Source organism: Heteronotia binoei, chromosome 3, assembly GCF_032191835.1.
Source record: "Heteronotia binoei isolate CCM8104 ecotype False Entrance Well chromosome 3, APGP_CSIRO_Hbin_v1, whole genome shotgun sequence".
Classification (NCBI taxonomy): Eukaryota; Metazoa; Chordata; class Lepidosauria; order Squamata; family Gekkonidae; genus Heteronotia; species Heteronotia binoei.
In genome coordinates, this window is record NC_083225.1 from 169,029,203 (window position 1) to 169,044,259 (window position 15,057).

Here is a 15,057-nt window from a genome sequence, read left to right on the forward strand (position 1 = left end):
GAAACTTGAATGCCCATGGATGGCGAAATTAATTTTCACGTTGTCTTTTCCAGTTTTCATAATTAGCCATCCATGGATGTTGGTCACATTGAAAAGAAATGCTGAACCCAGCTACAGTAACATTCAAGGCCCCATCCCCATAATCCACTCAGATCACCAGCAATATCTCCCCTGCCTAAACCTTCTCTGTGCTCATCACTGAGTCCCTTTTCCCTTCAGTAGACTCAGCACACAAGGGTTTAATCAGGACTTTTTTTGTAGCAGGAACTCCTTTGCATATTAGGCCACATCCCCCTGATGTAGCCAATCCTCCAAGAGCTTACAGGGCTCTTAGTACAGGGCCTACCGTAAACTCCAGGAGGATTGGCTACATCAGGGGGTGCAGCCTAATATGCAAAGGAGTTCCTGCAATTAAAAAAAAAAGCCCTGGGTATATTAACTGCAGAACTACCAGCTTCTCAGTTTGGGCACACTGCCCATGACCACACAATCACACAAACAGTTCTGCTTGTTCAACAGACTTGCCAATCCCCAGGTCCCAGTGAGGGTTCTCCCACTTTCCCAGGCTCCTTCCCGCTCCCAGTCAGCTGGCTGGCGGGGGGAAGCCTGCCTCCACAGCCACCATGTGCCTTTCCACCTCCGGAGGCTTCAGACTCCACTTGGAAAGGCTTCCTCTTGGGATGATGTGTCTGTGTCTTTAAGGCTGAATGGGGGCGGGGAAAGCAGGCAGAACAACATGGCTGTTCCCAGTGGCTGTGAAAGCAGCCCAGTCCCTCCATTGGTTGCACACTCTTTTCAGAGCTTGTTTGCATAGGAAAGGTAAACTTGAACCTTTGGTTACTCTGTGTTACTTTGAAGAAGTTGGAAGTTCAGCAACTCATGAATAGAGATGCCAATCCCCAGGTGGGAGCAGGCCCTCCCCTGCTTCAGAGTAATCAGGGGACCCCAGGGCTCCCTAACTCCAAGGAGACCACTGCTGATACATCTATCCTTGCTGCTGGGCATTTCATTATTCCCTATGGCAATCAATTCCCATAGGGTATAATGGAGAATTGATCTAGGGGTATCTGGGGCTCTGGAGGGGCTGTTTTTGGAGGTTAGAGGCACCAAATTGTCAGCATAGCATCTGCCGACTCTCCTCAAAATGCTCTCCAGGTTTCAAAAAGATTGGACCAGGGGGTCCAGTTCTATGAGCCCTAAAAGAAGGTGCCCTTATCCATTATTTCTAATGTAGGGAAGACATTTAAAATGTGTGCAGTTCCTTTAAATGTGATGGCCAGAACTCCCTTTGGAGTTCAGTTGTGCTTGTCACAACTTTGCTTATGGCTCCACCCTCAATGTCTCCTGGGTCCACCCCCAAAGTCCCCCAATATTTCTTGAATTGGACTTGGAAACCCTATTGTTCAAGGAGGCTCTGGGGCTTGTATTACTTGAATAATCCCCTCCTCATGACAGCCCACTTTTGAAACTGAAAAGACTTTCACAAGCAGCTTGTGAAATGACAGGGAACCTGGGTGTTCAAAGAAAAGGGAGTCGTTTGGAGTGGCTGATCTAGCTCTCAATCACAGAGAAGGGTCCATCAGAGACATGTGAAGAGTTTCTGAAGATGTAGCCCCTCCAAGAATCCTCTTTGCCTCCCTGCTCTCTCATAAACTGAAGATGCAGCAACGTGGAGGAAGCAGTAAGCATTAAACCTTGTGTTAATTTGGCCCACTCTGTGTGCAAGAATGTGAGGTCATTCCAAGAAAGCTAGGAAGTGTTTGCATTTCTAAAGCATACACACTCCTTCACTCCTTCCCCTCCTCTGGTAATCCACACTCTTTTTTTCTCCCCTATTTCAACAAAATGCCTGCCTTGTACCTCGTAACAGCTTTGGACGTTTGTCTATAGAGCATGGATAATGCTTCTCAAAAGGCAAGTTAATTTTTCTGAACTCAAAACTCAATTTGGAACCCACTGGCACATATATTTGTTTTACATTCAATGTTTACTTGGCACCGCTGCCAGTCTCTGGCAGTTGCCACTATGCCTGTCTTTGTCTCCAGCCACTGTGTGTTCCAGCACTGAAGCCAACACCTGTGGCCACATAAAAGGCTAAGTACAGCAGCTGCCGGACTCAGATGTCCACAGTGAAATAAAATTCTAAAGCATACGAGTTTGGATGCGTGGCTGGCTTCCTCCTCAGACTCTTTTGGGGGCTTCCTTGGATGCTTGCTATGCTGGGATGCTTCATTTATCAACTGTCTGTCAGCCAGTGTTACTGACCTTAGGTTTACTAGTGGCCTTGAATAGCCTCATTTTGCTAATGATGCTCGGAGCTGTACCAATGAAGTAACCCTGAAAACTTCCTGGAAACCATCAGCATGCTTCTGATAATACCTTGCTGTAGGACAGGCAATTCGGCTGTAATTCTTATATCCTGAAGGAGTGTGTCTGGTACAACAGAACACTTAACAAGCGACATTTGGTATCCAGATAGTACGTCGAGCACCTGCTTGCTTGCTTTTGTCCCTAGAATAGGATGCTCACATTCATCTCAGAAATAATCCTGGATTGTTATTCACTCTGTGAAATAAACATATCAAAATGTATCCTGGGGTGTGTGAAGCTAGTCCCCTTGGTTTCAGAATATTTTTGTAAAGCAAATCTGAATGGTTGTTACCAAGTGCATTCCATTATGTTCCTGATCTAAAACCACAGGCAGTGGGACAAGTATGAATTGCTGTTTAATACCAGGTACATAAAATGGCATAATCAAATGAATAAATAAATCCGGTGACCCCCTTTTTTAGTGTTATGATGTCATCAGCAAATGCAACTGTCTACTCAGTATGCTAATCCACACATGAAATAGTTTTAGCCTTGAAGGTCATAAATCACATATCCCTCCCACCATGTATTACAGTCAGTTTGAAATGGGGATTGACACAAAGTGGTTCAGGAACTGTGATTCAGCCCCAATTTGGGCTGTGTGGAGTTCAAGAACCAATGTTTGGGAAAAGTGCTTTCCCTGAACATTTTCTGGACTTGTGGCTGGTTTGGCTCAGCTGCTCAGGGCAAGCCATTTGAACTTGACAGCTGATTGGGAGACAGCTGTTTTATCTATTTTTTAAAAAAAACATTTTACATTTGTTTATTTGTATTTTAAATGCTGTGGTAATATTTTGATCATTTGATCACTTGGAAACCCTAAACTGAGTAGAAAGATGGTATAAATAAACAATTTTCTCTACACAATTCTTGCCAAGTTTCAACTTCACTGCCAACTATACATTCTCCCAGAGAGTTTGTGCCATTTGAAATATCGATGATGTTGAAAATTAGGAAGGATGCTGGTGGAAATAAATATTCCACAGCTTGGAAGGAATGAGATATTATGAGCCCAAACCAGCCTTTATTGCAATTTGGACCAAACTCACAATGAATTGACAAAATTCTAGCTCTCCTGGCTGCAGGTCTTCCTCTCTGCCAAAATCTATATTTGCAAACAAATGTGGTCCAACAAGTGGGAGGACTGGTAGCCAGGGTTGCCAGCTCTGGGTTCAGAAATTCCTGGAGATTTTTTTTTGGGGGGGGGGGATGGAGCCTGGTAAGGGCATGGTTTGGAGAGGGGATACCTCAAAGGTATATAATGCCAAAGTGTCCACCCTCCAAAGCAGCTGTTTTATCCAAGGGAACTTAGCCCTGTTGTCTGGATATCTCAAGGTCCTATCCAGAGTTTGGCAACCATACTTATTTTTAATGCCTATGCAGACCATCCATTGGTACTGCAAGTAGTCTCGAGAACTGTGGTTTATAAATTACATTCTCCATGCTTCTTCCAAACTGTGGATGCTCGATCTCATACATAAGTGTTTATTCCTGCTAAGGAGCATAAAGAATGCAATTTATAAAGTGTCCCTGTTGAATCCATTGAGCCAAGAGGCATTTAAAAAAAAATACATTATCCATATTCACCGATGTGTTCAAGTGCATCTCCTGCCAGGAACAAACGACAGAACTGTGCCAGTTACCACTGATGCTGTCTGCCTTGTTTTTTGCTGTCTGTTGCTTCTGCCAGTATGCCTACCTATAGGTCCTCTCCACCTTATAGTGATAAGACAGGGGTGGGGAACCTCCATCCCGAGGGCCATATATGGCCCTCGAGGTCACTTGGTGTGGCCCTCAGGGATTGCTGGGCCGAACCGAGCCATTTGGCAGCCTCCCTGGGACCTGGCTGGCCAGCGAGGATTGTGGGGCCCAGCTGCACCGTGCAGCAGCCTCCCCAGGGCCAGACAGGGATCACAGGGCCCAGATGTACTGTGCAGCAGCCTCCCTGGAGCCTGGCTGGCCGGCCAGAATTGCTGCAGGGCCTGGAAAAGTTACTGTCACAGTTTTCCCCTCATTTCTTTCTTTCCCTTTTTTTCCATTTCTTCCCCCCATTTCTTTGTGCCCCTTTATTCCTGTTTATTTATTGATTGATTATCCCAGATGGTGTGCCTAATATGCTAATGAGTGTGTGACCTAATATGCCAATATTAGGGGATGTGGTCTAATATGCTACTGAGTTCCTGCTGGGCTTTTTCTATAAAAAAAGTCCTGGACCTATGCATTTGCCTAGGGCGGTAGGCTGTGTGTGTGCCAGATTAGGCTCTCCCCACATAACTTCAAATAGAAAAACAATTATTTGCATTAATTTTGCTGGCCTGAATCATTCTCCCTTGGCAGAGCACTGTTTTTTAAGTTGATAATTTTGTATCGCCCGCGAATGATGTTATAAATGTCCATATGGCCCTTGGCAGAAAAAAGATTCCCCACTAGGGTTGCCAATCCCCAGGTGGGGGCAGGGGATCCCCTGGTTTGGAGGCCCTCCCCCCGCTTCAGGGTCGTCAGAAAGCGGGGGGAGGGGAGGGAAATGTCTGCTGGGAACTCTATTATTCCCTATGGAGATTTATTCCCATAGAAAAACATGGGGAATTGATCCGCGGGTATCTGCGGCTTTGGGGGAGCTGTTTTTTGAGATAGAGGCACCAAACTTTCCGTATAGTATCTAGTCCCTTTCCCCAAAGTACCCCCCAAGTTTCAAAAATATTGGACCAGGGGGTCCAATTCTATGAGCCCCAAAAGAGGGTGCCCCTATCCATTTTTTCCTATGGAAGGAAGACATTTAAAAAGGTGTGTTGACCCTTTAAATGTGATGGCCGGAACTCCCTTTGGAGTTCAATTATGCTTGTCACAGCCTTGATCTTGGCTCCACCCCTAATGTCTCCCGGCTCCACCCCCAAAGTCCCCAGATATTTCTTGAATTGGACTTGGCAACCCTATTCCCCACCCCTGTGATAAGACTTGGGAAAAGGGAGGGAGAACTGTGAGGAGAACAGGTGGAGTATCCCAGTGTCATCTGACAATCTGAAAGCTCAACAAGAAAGTTTGGAAATACCAAGCCAACTACGAATCATTGTATCATATTAAGTTTCACACCCACTAATAGCTTGAACCAGGTTTAAAATGAGAATTCGAACTACAATATGCTCTTAAAATTAATCCAGCTAAGCACTGGAATAGACTCACAGAAGCCTGAATATTTGGAGAATAACTGAGTTGTTTTAAATTTCAAAACAGTTATAAATCTGAAATTCTGCTATGAAAATGTCAGGTTCACCGATCTGCCCTTCCTGCCCCATTTCCTCAGCTAATATAACACTTCCTTTTCTGTTCTCACATATTTCCTGATAGCTCCTGGCAACCCTTTGCAGTTTTACAAGTGCCGCACAGAGCCCTTCACTCTTTTTTTTTGGGGGGGGGGGGAGAATGCATCTCAGTCCCAGCCTTATTCAGAAAACTCAAAGACTATCTAGAATCAAGCTGAACATATTTAATTAAGAATGTTCTACAGTGAAGCAATTAAATACAGCAGAAACCTCTGGATATTTCTGGGTTCCTAGATGCACCACAGGACCTCAAAACTGGAGGCCTTGAAGATCATGTTGGGGACATAAGAACATAAGAGAAGCCATGTTAGATCAGGCCAATGGACCATCCAGTTCAACACTCTGTGTCACACAGTGGCAAAAAATTATATATATACACGCACTGTGGCTAATAGCCAATGATGGACCTCTGCTCCATATTTTTATCTAACCCCCTTTTGAAGGTGGCTATGCTTGTGGCCGCCACCACCTCCTGTGGCAGTGAATTCCACATGTTAATCACCCTTTGGGTAAAGAAGTACTTCCTTTTATCCGTTTTAACCTGTCTGCTCAGCAATTTCATCGAATGCCCACGAGTTCTTGTATTGTGAGAAAGGGAGAAAAGTACTTCTTTCTCCATCCCATGCATTATCTTGTAAAACTCTATCATGTCACCCTGCAGTCGACGTTTCTCCAAGCTAAAGAGTCCCAAGCGTTTCAACCTTTCTTCATAGGGAAAGTGTTCCAGCCCTTTAATCATTCTAGTTGCCCTTTTCTGCACTTTCTCCAATGCTATAATATCCTTTTTGAGGTGCGGCGACCAGAACTGCACACAGTACTCCAAATGAGATCGCACCATCGATTTATACAGGGGCATTATGATACTGGCTGATATGTTTTCAATTCCCTTCCTAATAATTCCCAGCATGGCGTTGGCCTTTTTTATTGCAAACGCACACTGTCTTGACATTTTCAGTGAGTTATCTACCACAACCCCAAGATCTCTCTCTTGGTCAGTCTCTGCCAGTTTACACCCCATCAACTTGTATTTGTAGCTGGGATTCTTGGCCCCAATGTGCATTACTTTGCACTTGGCCACATTGAACCGCATCTGCCATGTTGACCCCCACTCACCCAGCCTCAACAGATCCCTTTGGAGTTCCTCACAATCTTCTCTGGTTCTCACCACCCTGAACAATTTAGTGTCATCCACAAACTTGGCCACTTCACTGCTCACTCCCAACTCCAAATCATTTATGAACAAGTTAAAGAGCATGGGACCCAGTACCGAGCCCTGCAGCACCCCACTGCTTACCGTCCTCCACTGCGAAGACTGCCCATTTATACTCACTCTCTGCTTCCTATTACTCAGCCAGTTTTTGATCCACAAGAGGACCTGTCCTTTTACTCCATGACTCTCAAGCTTTCTAAGGAGCTTTTGATGAGGAACTTTATCAAAAGCTTTCTGGAAGTCAAGGTAAACAACATCTATCAGGTCTCCTTTGTCCACATGTTTGTTCACCCCCTCAAAGAAATGTAACAGGTTAGTGAGGCAAGATCTATGCTTTCTACCAACTTTCCCGGTATTGATGTCAGACTGACTGGCCTGTAATTTCCCGGATTTCCTCTGGAACCATTTTTAAAGATGGGAGTGACATTTGCTACCTTCCAGTCCTCAGGAATGGAGGCAGATTTCAATGAAAGATTACATATTTTTGTTAGAAGATCCACAAGTTCAACTTGGAGTTCTTTCAGAACTCTCGGATGTATGCCATCCGGACCTGGTGACTTATTAGTTTTTAATTCGTCCATAAGTTGTAGGACCTCCTCTTTTGTCACCTCAATCTAACTCAGGTCTTTCAACATCCCTTACAAAATTAGTGGTTCTGGGGCAGGCAACGTATGATGTTTCATTGTGGATTGTTTCTAGTCCCAACATGTCTGTTCATTATTTGTCATTTAGAGTTTGCTTGATATTACAGTTAATAGAGGCTAGTATCCTACTGAATTTCATGGTGTAGTTCTGTATTCTACCACATTCATTATTTTCTCCCCAGTCCTTCTTGGGCCTTTTTAAAGAGACAGGTGAGAAGTAAAAAGAAATTAATAATCACTCAGCAACTGCAAGAACCTCCTAGATTTCTCAAAAGGTACTTTGTAAGTCCTGCTCTTCCCTAAACCTAAGTGCAGGAGGATTTCATCACTGTAAAAATGTAAACAGACTGGGGTGATGTCGCCTCACGACGTTTTCATGCCAGACTTTTTGTTATGGGGTGGTTTGCCATTGCCTTCCCCAGTCATCTACACTTCCCCCCAGCAAGCTGGGTACTCATTTTTTCAACCTCGGAAGGATGGAAGGCTGAGTCAACCTCAAGCCGGCTACCTGAACCCAGCTTCTGGCAGGATCGAATTCAGGTTGTGAGCAGAGAGCTCGGACTGCAATACTGCAGCTTTTCCACTCTGCGCCATGGGGCATTCATCACTGTATGCTGATATAATTTCCTTTAGAACAAAACAAATGACAACATAAGGCAGCAGATATGTGTATACTACAGGTCTCCAAGAAAGCGGCAACTGAAAGGTCTGGCAGAATACTCAAGCAGTATCAGGGACAAAATTTTATGAGATAAACAAAATCCAACTACTTTAAGCACATCAACTGAAATCCATAAACACAGCCACCTCAGATTGGGGAAAGAGTAAACCAGCCTGGCTGCAATTATCTCAGGTTCTCAATCAAGTTAGCTAATGCAAAAGCCTGCCAGAAACCATAAAGCTTCCAGCAATTCCTAGAACAACCACTGTCACTTCCAGGTTTTTCCTTGGAAGTGACATCATCATGCTGGCAAGATTTTTAAAAATATAATTCACCACCACTGCTTGGAGTGGTGCTGGGCAACAGCAACTGAGAGTGGAGGAACCCTTGACCCAACCAGGACACTGGTGGGCCTATATATCACCAGTTTAGCCAGTTTTACCCCTGCCCAATAGCACTTCTAGACTAGACTAATGAATGGAAAAGTAGATGTGGTGACAGCAGCCTGTTTAACTAAATTCTCCTCAATGATGATGAAAGCTCTATGAAAGTAAATGAGGCACAATAAGGGCCTAGAAATGCTGTCTTTTCAGTGAATCCATTGGGGGTGAATGAAAAACTGATGACTTGTTTACAACCAATCAAAAATGTCTATTTAATTTTTTACATGACTTGTGTTGAATGCAGAAACAATGAAGAGTCTTGTGATATTTTCAAGACTATGGACTGGATCCAAAATAGAACTTTCCCACCTCTTGCTGCTGCAGCCCTGTAAGCTCCCCAAATAGTAAACCAGCCTGGCTGCAATTATCCCAAGTTCACAGTCACTTAGCTAATGCAAAAGCCTGCCAGAAATCATGAAGCTTCCAGCAATTCCTAGAACTACCGCTGGGATAGCAGGAGACCATCTCAGTTAAAGTAGTGGTCTGCAAAGTAGGGTTATGCAATGGGAACAGAATTTGGCAAAAATGTGGAGGCGGGGAGGGGGCTGTACTGTAGAAAATAACTTTTGGATTCAACCCTAATGAATGTACTGTGGCATAAGTTTTCATGGGCCGGAGAGACTTTGTCAGAAAATCTGGGAAAATGACAGACAAAAAAATTATCTGAGAAAATAAAGGGGGGGGGGGAATCACTAGTTTTTCAGATGCCACAAGATTCTTCATTGTTTTCCCTTCATTGTTTTCCCTTCATTGTTTTCCCTAAATCTGAGGAAGTATGCATACACACAAAAGCTCATACTTTGAATAAAACTTTGTTGGTCTTAAAGGTGGACTCAAACTTTGTTCTGCAGATTAATATGGTAACCCCTTTGGACTGTTGCAAATGTAGAAAAATAGCATTATAACTTCTGTTATTATTTCCATTGCAAAAACAACTTTGATGGTTTCATAGCTGCTGAAATAAGTTTCTGAAGTATAACTTACAAAACATATTGCTACAAATGAGGGTCTGAAGCTGCCTGTGGTATGGCATTGCATGTTTCAAACTGCATCAGTTTGGAATTTAAAAAGGTGGATTCTGGAAATTTTGGAAAAAGGTGAATTCTGGCTATTTGGGGTTGTTTTTCTTTAACTGAAAATATTTAAGGTTTGGGTTGAGAACAGTTACAATTATGTGTTTATTTCTCCCATGTACTTGATTCCTAATTACTGCAGGTCAATCACAAAATAGATTGCAAAGCCGAAATGAACAAACACATTAATGGCTTGCTATGGTTTACAGATGGATTTCGAAGCATCCTTATCTAAGCATTTTAGACACAAATAAAGAACAGAAACAGTGCACCACATACTAAATGGTAAAATACGACAAATATCTTCATTCTGAGTTTCACAGAACCTCCACAGTGATTCACAGTTAAAAAAAAAAGGCGGGGGCTGCAGGTAAATAGTTACACAAAATTAGCACAACGTTTGTATTTGTAATTTGCATTAATACAGATGATAACAAACATTAGCGGAGCATATGTTGCTTTTGAAATATATGCATGATGCAGCCACAGTTGCCCATTTTTATAGTCTTCAAATCCTCCAGTCTCGAAGTCTTAAATAAATTGGATTTCAAAGTGTTTAACCATGGCCAGATTGTGCCATTCTAACACAGGAATTATGAACTATGAATCTGAAGGGCCTTCGATCAACCCATTAAAATCCTGGAAAGACAATTGAACAAATTCCTTTTTCTAAAACAAGTTTACTTTTCATTTATAGCTATTATTTTTAAACTCATTTTTGTATCCACTTACCATAAAACAAAAGTAAACAAAACCCTTAGATATCTAAGAAGGCTCTATGGGCCACTGAAATATACGGTACTTTAGGATGGTAACTTGCAGCTGATAGCCTTAAAAGTTACCCACCCAAACTTTCATGACTTGATTAGGGAGAGTTTCCTGCATTGTGCAGGGGGTTGGACTAGATGATCCTGGAGATCCCTTCCAACTCTATGATTCTATGATTACGAGAACCATGTTCCCCCCCCCCCCCCCCAAATATCCTTTCCTTTACAAGGTGCATGAATGCTTCTCTTGGCAGCCAAATGGTGCAGGAAATGTTAACTACTTACCCCTATCAGTGTCATACAGGAAGACAAAGCGGTTCCATTTGTAATTGCCCAGCAAACTTAGTAGTGCTCCCTGTAAGGAAGGCCTCAGTTGCAGCACAAACTGGCTCTCGCCCTCGGTTGGGAAACTTGGCGTGATGAGGGAGATGTGCAAGGCGCTGCAGAATGAGGTCAAGGTATGTACTGATCGTTTATCATACAGTCCAAAAATGGCAAAAACTCCTCTTGAGTACTGGGAGCAGACTGAAAGAAAACATGAAGAAAAACATGAGATTACAAATAAAATTGCATCAAACATTTTTTGGTTATTATGATGTTGAGTCAACATCAAATACAGAGGAAGAAAGATCAGTGTAATCTGGTTTCTGGGACTAAAAATATATGGGGCCTGGGACTGCCATCTCCAGGTTAGGAAATTTCTAGCTTTGGGGGGGGGGTGGTGGTGGTATGGTATCCAGAGAGGGTGGTGTTTGGGGAAGGGAGGGAGCTCAGCGGGGTACAATGCTGTAGAGTCCAGCCTCCAAAACAGCCATTTTCTCCAGGGGAACTGACGTCCATTTTCTGGAGATCGCCTGTAATTCTGGGTGATTTCCAAGTTCTGCACAGAGACTGGCAACTGTAATTGGGACTAGAGTTGTTTCCAATAGTCTTTGAGCACAAAAATTGACTCCTCACAACTGTATAAAAGGATAGCATAAAGTAAATGGATCAAAACCGTATACTGTAAGAATACCGTCAAGCTTTTCAGCCTCTTGATTACTGGGCTGTTTATTATTAGCATGATGCAAACTGGCTTTCTTCACTTGTCCTATGTAAATAACAATTTTTCAAGTGAACTGTTGAATATGTGAGTATATCTTGCAACGTTCTTGAATCCTTTCAGTTAAAAATGCCAATCAATCTTTGGCAGTTAAATCATTTGACAGGGTTTGTTTTGTTTTTGTTTTTTTAAAAAACCTTAATCATTTTGCTGATGGCAAATAAGTACATCAGAATTTTATTAATATTCAGTGTTTAACACAGAGTAGTGATGTCTCCAAGTACACTGTTGATCACAATATTTAGCAGTCACAAACACTCCTGTGCTTAAATTCAAAATTACATGAGCATATGACCATTTACTCTGTAAGAGAGAAAAGCAAATATATTCTTGCGCTGAATGGAATACAAGTACTTTCATACCATTTCCACTGCTCTAAAGATCAGTATTGTGAATTCAAATGACCTTTTTACAATAGGTATGACATCATATCACATCCCAGCTGGCCTCCTAAACTCATTCACATTCATGAAACATTAGAACATTAAAAGGCTTTATAAATCTTTCCTTTTTGACTTAATTCACTGAGACAGGAAACTATTATTTCTGTTTTTTTAAAAAGATAAAGTATTGATCAGGAGAGCAGTTTCCAGATGACTGCCTGTAAGTGAATGGTTGTGCCATTATATGTATGCTTCCTTTTTAAGATAAGGCCCCAAGTTCATGTAATGATGCTGACAGCAGTAAAAAAAAAAAAAAGTGGGGGGACTCATAGGTCACCTTGATCTACAAGGAAAGTCAGGGTATAAATGTTTTCATTCATTAATTAAAATAATAACAACAACAATAATAATACGCATTCTCATTACTAGGGTTGTCATTCCCCAGGATTTCCCTCATTGGCTGGCTTGGCAGAAAGGAGGGAGCCTTATGCTTCCTTCCCCTCCTGCTCCCTGGTTGGGCAGTCACCACCCGCCCCATGCTTCCTTCCCCTCTCCACCACCTCCTCCTCTTGCAGGCTGGAGAGCGAGGAGGAAGAGAGGAGCTGTGGCAAAGGAAAAGCCTAGTGGACAGTCACCACTCAGTCATATGCCCAGTGCTTCCTTCCCCTCCAGCTGGCTAGCAAGGAGGAGCAGAGGAGCCGTGGCAAAGGAGAAGGTTAGTACAAGGTGGCGGGGCAGGGCAGTGGCAGACCCAGAGGTTCATGCACCAGGGAGGGATATTCATGAACTTTGCTGCTGAGGCACCATTGCCTTCCTAGAATCATAGAGTTGGAAGGGACCTCCAGGGTCATCTAGTCCAACCCCTGGTACAATGCAGGAAACTCACAAACACCCTCCCTAAATTCACAGGATCTTCATTGCTGTCAGATGGCTATCTAGCCTCTTTTTAAAAACCTCCAAGGAAGGAGAGCCCACCACCTCCCGAGGAAACCTGTTCCATTGAGGAATCGCTCTTATGGTTAGGAATGTTGAGCTGGATACTCTTTTGATTTAATTTCAACCCACTGGTTCTGGGGCCACAGAAAACAATTCCACACCATCCGCTCCAGCCTGTTGGGGTCCTGCCAGTTGAGAGGACCTGGTTACTTTGCAGGGGCTTGAGGGCAGGTGGTGGGTCACCCACAGTCCGACTGCCCTGACGTGATGATGTCACTTCCAGGTGATGTTAAAGCAGCAGGGAATATCCCCATCCACTCCCAGAATGCCCCCTCAATCCCTCTGCCAGCAAGATGAAGGGGCCTGGAAACCCTACTCGCTACTCATTATACATACATACATATATATATATATATATATATATATATATATATATATATATATATATATATATATATATATATATATATATATATATATATATATATTTCTATATATATATATATATATATTTCTATAAGCTGAAAAACAGAACTTGCGCTATCCTTTGAGAACGCACACATAGCTGGTCTTGAGGACAAAAGGAGATTGAGGAAGAATCGTACTGCTACAGCACCAACCCCAAATCAGACTTTTCCCTGCAGCCACTGTGGCCGGACCTGCCTGTCCCGCATTGGTCTTGTCAGCCACCAGCGAGCCTGCAGCAGACATGGACTACTGCACCTTTCTTAAATCTTCGTTCGCGAAGTCAAGCCGAGAGAGAGAGAGATCATATATTAGTCTCCAGCTCTATTACAGATTTTGTGCCTGTACTTTCAGCATTAAACAGACAAAACACTGCATATTCTGAACCTGAGTATCTCCTTTAGTCTTAAATTCTGAATGAGAAACCATATTTCCTTGTTAACAACTGAAAACATTACTTGAGGGTGGTTGTTGTTTTGATGGCAATATAATTTATGTAGTAATAAAATTCACCTAGGCTGCTAACAGACCGGCACTTTGCACTGACTCACAGACACCTCTGAAATTGACCCCAAAAACCTCTCCACACACAAACATCTGCCGTCTGTCCTCATCCTGTCCTCCAGCCTTCACAGTGCAACTGAAAAAGCTACCACTTCCAAAGTGGTAGCAAATTTTTGAGCTGCACGCCAGTCGCCTCCCTGGCGTCTGGAAGCAGAAGGGTGCAAGAGAAACTTGGTGGTGTGAAACTGCCAAGCTGCCCCAAGTTGCATCCGTTTTTTTTTTTAAATTAAAACTGTTTGCTTATGTGCATGCATGTGCGTGACTACTGAAAATGTATGGGGACAGGAATGGTGCGCAATGGCCGTCTGAACATGCTCATGTCAACCCATGGACGGGATGGGGACGGCTTGTGGGGGAGCACGTGGAGTCTTCAAGAAGGCTCTTTTTGAGCCATCCTGATTTGGGATGCCTCCCAACCGTCCCCAAATGCCTGTCGTTATCAGCCATATAGTTCATCAATCAAATCAGCATCATGGCAGCATCACACATTTCATTAATCTACCAGCACCTGAACAATCCCTAGTCCTCAAACATTCATAATTCTGAGATGATGCCACTGCCTCATATCCATAGTTTATTCCCTGTTCAGAGTGCTTGAAGTCTATTTGATGTGCTACTGTGTCTCCTAAAAAGATGTATCCATTCAAAAAATAACAGACTTTACCCCTTGTAAATGCTAACAATATAATGGGAAGTACAATTTCAGCTGGCAAAACCAAGAAAGAATTTAATGATTAAACACCATTTCTTCTTCCTGTCTGGCTCCAATCTAAATTGGGACTGCTCACATATCCTGTTTTCCTTTTATGCAATGGAAATACATTATATTCATCATGTCTGTTTGTGTCCTTACTCCATTCTCCGATGCGATCTTGAAATATGACCAGCAATATGCAAGTAAAGGAGATCAACAATGAAGAATGTTCTGTATTCCCTGTGAAATCCATTGCTTCTGTATTCCCTGTAAAACCCATTGAATTTTATGGTGATGGTGGAAAATGCTGTCAAGTTGCAGCTGACTTATGGCAATCCCACAGAGTTTTCAAGACAAGAGACATTCAGAGGTGGTTTGCCATTGACCACCTCTGTGTAGTGACCGTGGACTTCCTTGGTGGTCTC

The 15,057-nt window shown here is 43.0% G+C and overlaps 1 protein-coding gene across 8 annotated transcripts in view; it reads right to left on the reverse strand.

Annotated features, from left to right (window-relative positions):
* Window positions 1–15,057, reverse strand: part of GRIA4 (glutamate ionotropic receptor AMPA type subunit 4) — a 343,665-nt gene that overhangs the window by 173,627 nt on the left and 154,981 nt on the right. For all 8 annotated transcript variants that reach the window (XR_009555212.1, XR_009555213.1, XM_060234875.1 and 5 more), the window contains exon 3: window positions 10,774–11,013. Coding sequence is in view for 6 of the 8 variants with exons in the window: in XM_060234875.1 (XP_060090858.1) it covers window positions 10,774–11,013 (240 nt within the window). In the remaining 2 variants the exon portion in view is untranslated. The remainder of the gene's footprint in view (window positions 1–10,773; window positions 11,014–15,057) is intronic.